We start from the raw sequence: 14,488 nt of genomic DNA, 5'->3' as shown, positions 1-14,488 counted from the left end.
GGGTAACATTTCCAGAAAATGTGGTCATGATTATAGTTACTGTTCCTACCATATGTGTAAATACTAGTTGGTTTGGGGGGTCTTTTGAGAATTTAAGCTAGAGAGTCTCCTGACTGTGCTGGGCAGCGGCTGCCATTGTTTCCACAAGGGCCATGTCAGGCATCCCTTGGGGTGCAGGAGGGAGACCAAACCCACTCTGCGTCATAGAATCATGGAATCGTTTGGTTGGAAAAGACCTTTGAGAACATCAAGTCCAACTGTACCAACTACTAAACCATATCCTTGAGCAATTCGTCTACCAGTCTTTTAAATCCCTCCAAGGATAGTGACTCAACCACCTCCCTGGGCAGCCGTTCCAGTGTCTGAGAACCCTTTCAGTGAAGAAATTCTTCCTGATATCTAACCTGAACCTCCCCTGGTGCAACTCGAGGCCATTTCCTCTCCATGGTTTTGGTTTCTTAGAACTCTTTAGGATTGCCCCTTTAACTGCCATACCAGTTTGCACTGGCATTACCGTGTGTTATACAACAATAGCATCGTTCTGTGTTTTATTCTTAGTTTGCAGACATAATTTATGAGATTTGGGTGTCTTTGCCTCTGGTCGTAATCAGGCGAAATTCAGTACTTACATTCATATATTCATAGAACAGTTCGGGTTGGAAGGGACCTTAAAGATCATCCAGTTCCACTCCCTGCCATGGGCAGGGACACCTCCCACTGGATCAGGCTGCTCAAGGTCCCATGCAACCTGACCCTGAACCCCTCCAGGGATGGGGCAGCCACAGCTTCCCTGGGAAACCTATACCAGGGCATCACCACCCTCATCGTGAAGGATTTCTTCCTAATGCCTAATCTAAATCTTCCACTATCCAATATAAAGCCATTCCCCCTCATCCTATCACCCCATGCCCTTGCAAAAAGCCCCTCCCCAGCTTTCCTGGAGCCCCTTTCAGTACTGGAAGCTGCTCTAAGGTCTCCCCGGAGCCTTCTCTTCTCCAGGCTGAAGAAGCCCAACTCTCTCAACCTGTCCTCATAGCAGAGGTGGTCCAGCCCTCGCATCATTTTTTTAGCCCTCCTCTGGACTTGTTCAATTTTTGTATTGCAAAAACATTTATTTTCCGAACACTGTGGCTGCCCATCCCTGGAGGTGTTCCAGGCCAGGTTGGATGGAGCTTTGAACCCCCTCATCCAGCGGGAGGTGTCCCTGCCCACGGCAGGGGGTGGAACTGGATGGGATTTAAGGTCTCTTCCTGGTTCGGGTGGAGCGCAGCCCCGGAACGTTGTTGCGGCGGGCGCGGGGAGCGGCGGACGTGTGGGGCGATGCACAACGCGGAAGTGCGCGAGGTCGAGGCCGCGCGCGGATCCGGGGATGGAGGAGCCTGGCGGCCGGGGGGGGGCGGCTCTGGCGGCCGCCGGCCGGGCCCGCTGAGGCCTCTGCCCGCGGGCCCTGGGCTGAGCCGGGGCCGAGGGCCCCGCAGCGAGGCAGCCGAGCGGGCCCCCGGGCGAGGGGCCCCGGGGCGGGAGGGCCATGGCCACCCGGCGTCTAACGGACGCGTTCTTGTTGTTGCGGAACAACGCGGTGCAGAGCCGGCAGCTGCTGGCCGAGCAAGTGAGTAGTTACGGCTCCTCCAGCCCTCTGAGTTCACGTAGCATGGCTGCTGCGGTGAGTCTCTTCCCTTCATCCTTCTGTACCGCGCTCGCCTCGGGCTGCCGGGCAGCCGTGCTGTGTGTCCCGCTCCCCTCCGGCCCTCCCGGCCCCTCACTGCCCCATCGATCCCTCGCTCCCTTCCCCTAAGCCCTCTCCTCCCCTCCACACCCCATCCTCTCTACTCTTTCCCCCTCTGTACCGCCCCATCAATCCCTCTCTCCCTTTCCGCACCTCCTTCCGGTCCCTTCACCACCCCATCAACCCCTCACTCCCTTCCCCTAAGCCCTCTTTTCACCCCCACACGCCATTCTCTGTACTCCTCCCTTCCCACCGTGTTGATACCTGTTCCAACTACTTCACGTCAAATGAATAGAAGAGATCTGTCTTTGTGCTGATCACGCCTCTATTCACTTCATGAACAATAAATACTACTGTAATAACTTCATGTTAGCATTGACATGAGGTTTTTTGTCCATTGTGCTTTTTGATGCCTCCTTTCCCCAGAGAAAAATCCGAGTTATTTCCTAAAGCAGAACTCTTCTATTCACTTCAGTGTGGGCACTGTTAAATACACTAGTGTGGATTATTCACATTGCTTGATTTTTTTTCCCATAATTTGCTTTAATGTCCCTTGTCCTTTTTATTTTTTTTTCCCACCAAGTACAAAGAATACTGAAAGTTCACTGTGGAAGAGTGGTGTCGGTAGATTCTAATTGAGGTCCTTGTTGCAGAAACTTTAAAGAGTCATTTGTTCAGAGGCAGTTTATGCAGCTTTTTACGAGTTCTGAGCTAGTCAGGCTTGGCTCTACTGAGGTTTTTACACTTTCTCTTCAAACATACATTTGTAATAGGCACCAATAAATATCTGCTGGCAGTCTCATCATTCTAAATTGTTTTGTATTCATGTATTTTTGTTAGGAAAAGAGGTACTTGGTGCTGCAGACTTTACTTCGACTGATGAGTTGCTGTTGAATGTTCTTTGTTCATTGTTAACTTTATTACATCTGTGACCAACAAGCTACGTATGAAATTGCATTTGCAGAACAGGAAGTGTCAGAAGTAATGTGTGCTATAAATGTTTAATTTGGCACTGGATTTGGTTCTTGTTAACATGGGGGGGGGGGGGTTGGTGATACTGATATCACTTGTTTAGATGCTTGTATTTTTTAAAAAATATCACCCAGGAAAGTTAGTTATAGTTCAAACTCGCCTATAGACTGCTGAGCAGTGAAACTGCACTTTTACTCAACAGTGAGTGCAATAAAACTTAGCAGTTGCATAAAACTTTTATTTACAGTGTTAACATTAATTGCAGCTGTTTGCTAGGATGCTCAGTCAAATGTAATGAATGCAGGCAGTGACTGGAAATTTTTGCTGTTGTGCAGTGGATGAAATTAGTCAGTGGCTCAGTGTGGATCCTAGTGGGTAGCTGAGAGTTCCATAGTTCCTTACTAACAAGTGTACTATTTCAGTGAGGAGTCCAAAGGTGGCAGTGGGATCTGTTCACTTGCCGTATTTCTGAGGTGTCAAGCTTGTAGCTCATTACCTTTTCTTTTGGGTGGTATCCAGGGAGCAGAGCTGCTGCATACTAGCAGAGCAGCACTGCCAATTCTGACTCCTAGTATTTTGGCTTTTCTTACTTCACTCTCCAGGGTTCTCCTGAAAAAAATCCTTTACGAAGAGAGCTCACCCTCAAAAATGGCTTTCTGCCCTGTAAGGTGCATTCTCATGTGCACAGTCAACCACTCGTTAAAGTCAAATAATCAAAGTAGTATTCCTAACAGTGTTACCCTATTTCAAAAGCTTGGTATAGAATAAAAAGAGATCACTAGCTGAAGCCTACTGCTTTGTTAAACCAGAAGTATTTTGTCCTTGGTTTAGATCTGACATGCTTGCTTTATTCATCTTCCAGTGAAATATTCTATTGCTCACATGCCCTCTACCATAAAGGACTGGTGAATAGAGAAGGTGCAGATATGTTGCCTTTCATATTTTTTAAGATGCATGTTAGGATTAATGCTGCCTGAAACTAAAGCGTAGTTGAAGTGTGGGTATAAGTGAGCGTATACTTACATTTGCTTTTGCTGTTTGTCTTTTGCTCTCTGTTCCAACCTGTGATAACTGGGGTGCTTGTCAACAGATGTCTTACAAAAGCTTGTGTCTGCGTCTTCCATTCATAATCAAACCTTCTAACTCACAGTGGGTGTTGAAAGCTGCAGTCAAATTGCCCTTGCTGTCACACTTCAATATATTCTGTTGCAGTGCTTCTACCTGAGATCTTAGTAACTAGAAACTTCATTGTGCCTTTACTTTGGGAAACAAACCCAGCTCTTAATGTGATTTCTTATATTCTTTCTGTTTACCAAGCAACTGAAATATTTTTAGAAGTGATTTTGTGCATCAAGCAAAATGCTGACCTAAAGTACATCGTGATGTATTTATTGAATGTTTTAAAAGCAAGTTTTGTTCTTGGTAAACCATCATGCTTAGAAAACAAATCAGTATTTTCTCAAATGACCATACTCTATATCTGTCCTTTGTCTCTTTTTTTTCCCTTTTATCTTTTGCTGTCTCTAACTGGATGGGGCTGATGGGATCCACAAATCACTTCAGGAGCTGGATGAGGTATTGTTTTTCACATTTTATTCTACCATGGCAGGTCAAGTGTACATTGTTGAGCTAAAACGTTCCTTTCTTTACTCTGCTGGTTTATTAAATTTCATTATATAGGATGAGGTGTCTCCATATGCAGAAGGACAAGGCTGCATAGAGAAGATGAGCGTTTTGTGATATAATGTTGCATTGTTAATAGATGCATGTATAGACTACTCTGACTTACTGTATTCATATGGTCTATAATGATTTTGTACAATGAAGCTATTAACTATATTTTTTATGCTGTGTGTGAATTGTACAAACTTTATTGGTCAGGAAATAAGATCAGGCATAAAAAAAAAAAAGGTTGTCAAGAAAGAATTACCCAGGAAGGAAGAGGGATTGTTTTTTCAAAGGGGAGGGGATAGGAAACCACAAAGCTTTCCAGGTCAGATAAAGGAAAATGAGAAATCTGGAAGAAACCAGAAAGTGAGGTTTTTATGAAATCTTTCCGTGAGAACAAAAAATGATGCAATTTGGTATGTTGCAAGTCGTATCACTGATGATACCACCCCTTTCTGTCTCCAGTAAAGGAAGATGTAGAGCTTGATCATACACACATCATGCACAAACACATTTTGGGGGTTAATTTTTATGGGAAGACTTATATGCACCTTTTCATGATGCTCAAGGATATTGTTTGAGTAAAGTTAATTTGCTGTCTTTTCTCATCTTCTATAGCTTGCTGATGACCGTATGGCACTGGTATCGGGAATAAGTTTAGATCCCGAAGCAGCAATTGGAGTAACAAAGCGCTTACCTCCCAAATGGGTTGATGGAGCAGATGAAGTAAGTTGTGTGGCAAATCCAACACAGTTTGATTTCTTATGTAGGAATTTTACTGTTGTCAAGTTACATTCTCAGTGCTATAAGTTTTATGATAAAAGTAACATTAGGAGAAATATTAAAAGAAGTATGTTTTATGATTTGATGCCCTTCTTCAGGAGAAAAAACAAGACATCTTTGGTCTACTTTGTTATACAGATTTCTTTCAATTATTTTTGTCTAGCATTTGTCAGAACATTTTCCTCTGAAACATTAGTCACTTCCCCTTCTCTACTGTTGGATTTTCTGTTCTAGATTCAGTATGATATCACCAGGGTAAAACAGAAGATGAAAGAATTAGCTAGTCTTCATGATAAACATCTAAACAGGCCAACACTGGATGACAGCAGTGAAGAAGAACGGGCAATAGAAATAACAACCCAAGAGATCACACAGGTACAGACTGCTTTCAGTTCTACACCTGCAGTTTGGCATGCCTGTAATGCATCATGATGAGTAATGCATTTCTTTTGTAATTAGTATTGGAGAGAGCCAGAAGTCCTGGGCTCTCTGCTTGCTGCTGCACTCGGTGTCTCAGTGAAATTCTCAATGAGTCACTTAACTTCCGTGTTCCTTTACTTACTGTTTGCTTTACTACTTGGAATAGGATTGAGAGACTTAATCAAATCACATTTGCAGATATCTCTCAGAAATACAGATATATATTCTAAGGCTTCCTGTCCAAGCAGTTATTAATGAAGCAAATGTCTTTGGTCAGAAGTAGTTGTGTTATTTTTTTACACTGTTAGCTTTGATTTGTTTATTCACCTTTGTTCTGTGTTTCTGTACGTTGCGTTGGGCAATAAGAAATCAATTTTAAAAATCTAGAAATCAAAATGTTGCTTCCACTTGGAACTTTTGCAATGTTGAAGTGTGTGCTCCTGTATTTTTTACTAATGTAATCGTTTTCTCAGTTATTTCACAGATGTCAGAGAGCAGTCCAGGTCTTGCAGAGCAGGTCGCGTAGCTGTACAGAACAAGAAGCACGTGTTCTCAGGAATGTAGTGTCTTCCTTAGCACAGTCCCTTCAGGAACTATCCACCAACTTTAGGCATGCACAGTCTGACTATCTCAAACGTAAGCATAAGAGATACAGTAAAACATGGACATCTTCTGTGGAAAGCACTGATTAAGGTGTGCTTATTTTGTTGGGCAGGAAAACTGAAGCACAGAAAGGTTGAGTAATGCACACGGGAACACCAAGATGTTAGAATTTAGGAGTTTGCGGTTCACAGTGAATATTCAAACTGGTTTGCTCTGCCTCTCTACTTCATATTGCTAAAGGAGAAATTTCATGGTTAAATATATCAACGAAACCAGTGTATTTCATCCATCCACATCTTTAATGCTTCCACATTATTGCTTCACAAATTGTGGTCTGCAGAGTTACTGGTGAAGCAGTCGTTGGTCTTAAGACACAATACTTGCTGTTGATTGGTAGTCTGTGATAAAATTCTGCATCCACAAATAGATCAGAAATGGAATATCCTCTGTTTGAAAATCTAAAATTGTGTGCAATTCTCTTTTCAGCTAAGTGACATTATTTCAATCCTGTAAGAAACACCAAAAAAAAACTTGATCTTCAAATGTAATAATGATAAATATTTCTTTCACTCGTGGTGTAAATGGCACAGGTGGAGCTTAAGATCGCAATTGAGACAAGGGATGTTCCTAAGAGAATTTGTTAAAGAACAGACTAGAGTGATCACACTTTAAGGCTCTTGACTTTAACTTCGGGGAACATAATGACTTGAAATCACTGATTTAATCAGTCTTGCAAGTCTGGTCGAATTTGTTATGCTTTGTTAAACAGTAAGCCTGTGTGACCGTTAAAATTCAGATACTGTTATTTATGTCATTCATTAGCTAGATTTTCTTTCTTTTGCTTTTCTATCTGGTGCTTCAGACCTTACTTTTACTCTGGTTTTAGTGCATAAATATTATGCTCTCACATAGTTTGTCTTTTACAGGAATGAAGAATAGAGAAGAAAGATCCAAACACTTCTTTGACACCCCAGTCCCACTGATGGATGATGGAGAGGATGATACACTTTACGATAGAGTAAGTTAAGAGATTATCACACAAATTCAATATGAACAAAGTTTTTTAATGTACCTTTAATTTTAGTATGAAAATATCAAAAAGGTATGCCAGAGCACCGATCTATGTGGGAATTATATTGCTGCAGATTTGTGATGCATTTTCCTAATTAGTATTGCTGATGCTATGGTAGGACGATTGTGCCATCTGCCTTAGTGTTGCAGTGTGAGGGAATTACTGAATTCTCTTTACATGACTGATGGACTAGGAGGTCTGTAAATACCGTGCTGTCCTTTGTCTTGCCACCATCTGGGCAAATGCAAGAGTAATTGTTAGAAAACTCTGTGAGTTTGGATGGAAGGTGGCACTAGCTTTAAAGCATAACTGAAGATTTTTACATTTATTAGTATTACAGATTGTAGCAAATAATGATGTAATGGTTTGTTTCTGTAGTTATGCTCTAGACCCGCTTCTTTGTTTTACTTTTGTTGTGGAGTTTAGACATGCTGCATTTCTCAGCAATGGTGGGATCTGTTCTGTTGCGTCCTATCTATTAGTGCCACGGAATACTCTCAGTGTAACGCTTAAAATTTAACTGAAAACTTGCCAGAAAAAGTTAAGGCAGCTTTTCAGCTAATCTTGTATATAAGAGGTTTTTAATTTAGATAAGAGTGATGGTGGAAAGGATACAGCCAGCTTTGGCTGGCCTTGGGAGACAAAACCAGTAAGGTCTCTGTAGCATAAAACTATCTGGATTGCTGCTATTATGTTTTAATGGACGTTGAGGTTACTGGACTTTCTGTAATGCTGATCAGTCAGTAGATATTCCATAACTACAGGATGCATGTATTAGTTTTGTACATCGATAAAACCATTCTTTTGGACAGATCTGATTTTTAAAAGCTGTTCATGTATTCAGGCAGGATGTAAGATTTACCTTTTCTCTGCTAGAGCTATAAATAGCTGTCCAAGTTATTTTAGTGGCCCTGAAACTCGGTTTTTAAAATACAGCAAGACTTTTTTTCTTAGGTAGTTGTCTGCTTTGGAAATTCCGAAAGGACTGTTGTGTTATGAAGTCTTATAATTACTTCTAGTATTCTGACACTGTTAGTGTTGATGTAACATCTAAATCTTTTATTTCAACAGGGTTTTACAGATGACCAGCTAGCATTGGTGGAGCAAAATACATTAATGGTGGAAGAGCGGGAACGGGAAATCCGTCAGATTGTACAGTCAATCTCTGATCTCAATGAGATATTTAGGGACCTGGGAGCAATGATAGTAGAACAGGTACATTGACATCACACTGTTAGTAAGAAATAGGAAATTCTGGATACTGTTAAGGTTTCCAGACTCTTCCTGTAGTAACATCCTGTTTTCATATGCTTTTTGCTTTTCTGAACTTCCCTGTTCAGCCTAAGGTTTCCACTGCTTGAAATCTGCCAGAAGATGAGTTCATGGGGTAGGGGGGAATGAACTGGTTATGGGTATTAGGCTAAAAAAAAAAACCATAGAATCCCAGAATTCTGCTGGTTATTTTTCCCAAAGATAGTTAGGTTAAATTTGTCAGCCAAAAGCACCTGAACTGGAAGTAAGGTGATTATTAAGGGATGTGATTTGAGATAGTGATGTTTAGGCATTGAGTAAGGAGGTCATTTAGCAAAATCCAAACTAGTTCTTCTGTAAAAGTTCATAGTTTACGTAATTCCTTAGCTGTTTGCTGTGACCATTGTTAATTACTCTGCTAGTAATTGGCTTATGAGGTTAATTTAGGTTCAAATTGGTGCTCATTCCCTCTATTTTATTTAGGGGACAGTTCTAGATAGAATTGACTACAATGTTGAACAGTCATGTATGAAAACTGAAGAGGGCCTAAAACAACTACATAAGGTAAGCTGATGGAATACTTATGCTGCTTTGCATACCTAATAAGCTTTTATAATTTTATAGCTATGAAGTTATTCAGTTACTCTTCAAGAGGATATAATTCCTTTTAGAAATAACTACTATACAGTGCAAAATGCTTAACTGTACAGTAGTAGGAACTTTCCGTATAACTTCTGTTAATGTTGTGCTTGATACCTAGTGTTAAATTCTTAAATAACTTCCTGGGCATCCAAACAATACACTTTGATTGTTATACTGATGACCTCTGTCTTGAGAACCCAGCACTTGTGAAATGGGGCTGGTATTGGGTACCTCCCTGTAGATTTCAGTCAATTGGTATATCCTAGTTTGAAAACATTATCCCAAGAGCAGCAAGAATAATTTTTTTATATTTTCTCTTACCACCTGACAGTTGTTAGAAGTTTGGTCCAACCTTATGCTTTTAATGTGAAGCTTTTGCTATGAACATCTGAAGAGTTTGAATTGGCAGCAGAACACAGACTATTGTGGTTGTTTTGTTGGCTTTTTTGTTTGGTTTTGATTTTAAGCTAAGTTTTGACTTGTCAGCTCAGCTGAGTGCTTCCATTGCTGGAAATAAAGTAGAATGAGAGATCTGTGCAAAAGCCTCCAAGTAAAAAATTCTGTTTTGGAAACAGACGTTTATTGCTACATACTCAAATTCATATTGTGGTAGATTTCTAATATGGACAGCAAAAAAAGTGCCATTTGAGAAAAATCAAAATAAATTGATTATAGATTTAGTCCTGTTATACATAAAAGTATATTAGGGATCACTTAAATAAGGCATTGACCAGTGGTAAAAAAGGCTTAAAGTAACCGCAAGCAGTTTGCACAAACTGAACTGGAAATAATCTGTTGGCATCAATGCTATTTCTGGTCTAGGGGTAGTTAATGAATTGTAAGCAGATCCCTGGTGGGATTGCGAACTAGAGTATAGATTTTTAATGCAATGTATAGATGTTTTCAGTACAGCATAGGAGTTTTTTCACCTATCATGAAGACATACACACAGGTCTGAAAACTAGTATCAAAGACAGATACCTTGTTGTTTATTCTAGTTTAATATCTGTAATGGCAATTTTCTTTTTTGTTGTAATTGGTGTAATTATTAAGTACTGAGACAGCACTTTCACAGAAGTTGCATTCATTCACTGCAGAAGCCTGGTGATAATGAATCCCTAAATTACCAATTCCTGTTTCACATAAAAATTGCTGTTGGTTGTGATACTTTGTCAGGCTTTGTAACTTAAAGCCTAATGAACTAAATCACAAATGTTGCATGTTATCTAGTTTCAGGTCAAAACCTCATCTTTAGCAGATCTGATAATAATTACTTTCCAGGGACTACAAAGAAGAATGAATATCTTTTACCCCTTACATTTTTATTAATATAAAAAATTAAATGCAAGTTTTGATTTGTTTAGCTTCTATTAGCACGCTTTCGTTTGGCTTTTGGAGAGTTTTCTCCATGTTGCCTCCTTTTAATTCCCCTAGGAAAAAGATGAAAGGGATGAAAAAATATGATTAGAAGAAAGAAAGAATGAAGCGGAAAACTGAGAACCAAATAAAAAATACTGTTCGGACTTTCACATGCCCAATTCCCTGATCTTGTTTCCATTGTCTTCAAAGCTAAATGCTCTTCCAAAATGAAGTGCGATTCTTCTGTGTAGCTCGTATTTACTGTGGAGGCATAGAGTCCTCTCAAAGACTGCTGTGAAAAGTCACAGAGGTTGCTTAACCAACATGAGGATGCATTCTTCTTTATAGCATCTGCTGCTTAATATGGATAAACATGTCTTAAGTGTACACTTGTCTTCACAGAAGTCTGTGATGCAGACCAGATATTTTTTGGGAGTTGCTTGCACTGTACATTGTATGAAATGTCAAGTTACCAAAGAACAATTGAGATATGTGTGCCTCACTTAAAGCAAACAAGAGCCTGTACTTTGTAGCTTTGCAGAAATCTGACTACTAATTCTTTCTCTTCTGTTTCTATAGGCAGAGCAATATCAAAAGAAGAATCGGAAGATGCTTGTTATTTTAATTTTGTTTGTTATAGTAATTGTCCTTATTGTTGTTCTTATTGGCGTAAAGTCACACTAGGTTTCACTTCGTTTTCTTATTTTTGGAGTTATGTGGACTTTCTTCCCCAATGTGAATGGATGGACCTGCACTCCAGAAAGCTGCCTTTGAATGTATAAGCCCTTGTGGTGCAAAGTCTGTGCAATGTTTCTGTAGAACTCTTCGAAGTACAAGTTTGGTGATCTGTGAGGTGTTTGTAAGGATTGTATGGAAAATGTCAGGAAACTTGATGCTCTCACACAAAGAATTTGGTACTCCCTGCAGAGGTATTTGGAAACACAGTACTTAAAAGTAATTACAACGTTAAGGTTTACCAGTGAGTACAGTAACTAGTGAACAAAAATGTGTTGTCTTCTGTATTTTTATGTCACAGTTGTTAAAGGCTTCAAATTTAAACCATATTGCTGAGTTGTGGGTCTAGATAACAAATTAATATAGACGTCAAGTACATTGAGGCATAAAAATGTTTGACTTCATCTCCTTTCTTCCAGTCTCAAGAGCTCCAAAGAACTGGATAGACAGCTAAAAATGAAAGCTTTTAGCAACCAGAACATAAACCAACCCCTGTGATCTTAATTTAGATACTGCACCATTACTAAGAATCAGTAGTATTTGATCTCGTAAGTAACAAGACTTACTCACTGGCATAATTTAACACATTTAGTTAATTAAAAAATTTTCTGAGCTTGAGTAGTCATGGGAATGCTTCTCCTCACCAGAATGATCATATATATTTTTTTCATGTATGGGCTTTTTTTTTTTTTTTAAAGTACAGACATTACATAAAAACAGTTCTGAAGTTAAACCTAAAAAAATAGATTCTCCTTTTGGGTTTCTACTCCATCTGACCTACTACAGTGGGTCTCATGTTTCATACTTGAGTTGTATAAGCTGTTTATTTTACAGTGTCTGTCCACATGTGCTGTTTCTTTATATAAGGAGTGGTTTCACTACAGTACGTGTTACATCCAGTTGTCCTGACAGAAGATGATTTTTTCTGAATTCCTGCCTGGAAGACATGTTTCTGGCCTTTTACTGATCATGAGAGATGTTGTGCAAGTGACGTGTTAGTAGGCCTTCAGTAGATGATTTGGGGTTTTTTTTCACTACTTTTGTAGTGGAAAACTTTGCTGTAGGCCATAAAAGAGAAATCAGGGAAACATCTAAGTAACAGAATACTCCTGATTTAATTCAGGTCTGAAGTGATGTGCAATTGTAGAGGCCTTAATATTTTTAATATGGCTTTTCTGTATTTTTTTTTTACCCCCAAAGGGACTGTAACTTATTTCCTTCATGTTGTGACTGATACAGTTCTCCCCATGAACTTGCAGAGTTGCTCTACTCACAGCCCCTGAAGTGCGGTTTCATAATACTATCTATGGTTTTAATGTTGCATATGTTGCTGGCACTGAGTTTATCTTTACTGTTTACTGAGGAGGGCTTAAGATGTGGCTTTAAACTGACTTGGTGCAGGAACAGACCTGAAAGTAAAGACTACAGAGATGTGAAAGCCTTGGCTTTTTGTGTGGCTTATTGTGAAAAGCTTTGTACCACTCTGTTACCTCTAGACAAAGGGGATGTTGATTCCAAAACTGCCAGATCAAACCTATGATTAAATTTATAAAGTAAACTGGCAAAAGAAAGAATAATGCTTGTAGTTGGGTGTGCAGCTCCCCTGTTCTGGTAATAGATCTTTTTGATGATAAGTAAAACTACTGTCTCCTGAGTGTGCTGTCTACATCAGTTGGTGTGAAGCAGCATATGGCTATAATTTAATATACTGTATTTGCAACTCTAACATGAGGTTGTGTTATTTATTTGTCTTGACTGGTGCTTTTGACATTTTTTCATGGCTAATGAATTCAAAGAAGTAATAAAACACTTCCAAATTAATTGGGCAATTCTTAATTTTCTTAAAAAGTGTAAACTGAAACGTACTTGCGTGATGTTAATGTGTCTTTATGTAGTTGTCATAATTAAGTGACAGCAGCAGTGAAATATCTTTGGAAAAAAAATGTAACTTTCTGTAACACAATGTAACTCGCATTGTCAAGAGTTATTTCCCATGAGTTATGCCTGTGGTATCCGAGCTCCCCTGAAGTAACTGGCTAAAATATTTTCTATCCAATCCTGTAAAAAGGAAATGCAGTTTTAATATGCATCAGACGAGGTTTAACTAAGATGTCAACTGTCCTGTGTAATTTGAGCTGGGATTTATTGAAGTTGATTATATCAAGGGGAAAACAATCACAACAGGCTTCTAAATCATTGCAGGTGCCTCGCTTATTACAAGTCAGTCTAAACTATCAGCAGCTAAATCAAACCCTTATGCTGTGCTTTGTAAGAGTATCTCCACATGTCAAGTTGCAGAAGGGGTGCTGTCTGTGCCACTGGGCAATGAGAGCCCGGAACAGCCACTGCAGCTGAGGAGTAGCTTGGCTTTAACAGTGGCTGCTGCCTACTCAGGGGTTAAAGGAGAGGAGCTGCCTGAACCTACTGACATGCTTCTGTCTGGCCCTGTAATCATGTGTTCTGCTGCAGAGAGAGCTGGGACACCTTGTTCTGCAGATAGTGGCCTCTTTGTGGCTGCTGGATTCTTCTTGGCCTGTACTGAACCTCTGATTCCTAACCAAGGAACAGAACAGCATTGCTGGAGCATCTCCTAAGAATCCATGGCTCCTCACCTGGTGGGAATGACCTATAAAGCTGTTGGCTTGTACAGAATTATTTTTAATAAACGCATGCAATTGTGCAAAAATGAGCTGCTATTCCTTGTTACCAGAAGTTAAGCCTAGTGTTATGTGAAAATGAAAGTATTAAAAGCACTGACAGCAAATTTATTTCTACTGCAAGCCTCTAGAAACTGGAAAGTGAAATGGAGAATTATCGTCTTGCTTGGTGGTTTTTGGAATGTGCTAAAAAATTGGAAGAAATATAATTGATGCAGTGTTCACTAAGGCTGCCTAGGTTGTATGGATTTAATTTTTGCTTTTATGAAACATCCCAATGCAAAGGAGTCTTACCTCCTTTGCTTAAATCCTTGGAAAGCTTGCTTTTGATACAGCCTTTCAAAATGTTTAGTTCTTGGGTCAGTAACGATGAAATTGATGTAAGAGTAATTGATGTTAGGAAAAAAACCTAACAGTCTTCCTAGATAAAATTCATTGAAATGGGAATCCATTATGGTTTTCCATATTAATTATGATGGATTACGTAAGATTATGTTTGAGTGCCCTAATTCCATAAATACTTAGAAAGGATCAGAAACTAAGTGGCTGTAGAAGACTGGTTCATGCTGCAGCTTCCACCAGGGCTCACAGGAGTAGAAA

At 39.7% G+C, this 14,488-nt stretch overlaps 1 protein-coding gene across 4 annotated transcripts; it reads left to right on the top strand.

Annotated features, from left to right (window-relative positions):
- Positions 1–1,328: 1,328 nt before the first annotated feature.
- On the top strand, positions 1,329–14,040 carry STX16 (syntaxin 16). 4 transcript variants are annotated; one of them, XM_054081589.1, is made up of 9 exons: positions 1,329–1,663; positions 4,262–4,273; positions 4,985–5,092; positions 5,384–5,524; positions 6,043–6,205; positions 7,099–7,190; positions 8,316–8,459; positions 8,979–9,059; positions 11,076–14,040. In XM_054081589.1, exons 1-9 carry the CDS (start codon positions 1,529–1,531, stop codon positions 11,178–11,180), a joined length of 981 nt encoding a protein of 326 aa, XP_053937564.1. In that variant the 5' UTR covers positions 1,329–1,528; the 3' UTR covers positions 11,181–14,040. The 4 variants fall into 4 exon arrangements, with proteins under 4 accessions (XP_053937564.1, XP_053937565.1, XP_053937566.1 ...); XM_054081591.1 differs by having other exon boundaries at positions 1,330–1,610; positions 4,230–4,273; positions 11,076–14,038; XM_054081590.1 differs by lacking the exon at positions 4,262–4,273 and having other exon boundaries at positions 11,076–14,039.
- The last annotated feature ends 448 nt before the right edge of the window (positions 14,041–14,488 follow it).

The sequence above is a fragment of the Cuculus canorus genome, chromosome 16 (genome assembly GCF_017976375.1).
Source record: "Cuculus canorus isolate bCucCan1 chromosome 16, bCucCan1.pri, whole genome shotgun sequence".
Classification (NCBI taxonomy): domain Eukaryota; kingdom Metazoa; phylum Chordata; class Aves; order Cuculiformes; family Cuculidae; genus Cuculus; species Cuculus canorus.
Note: the sequence above shows the minus strand (reverse complement) of the source record. Positions and strands in the feature narration are given on the sequence as shown.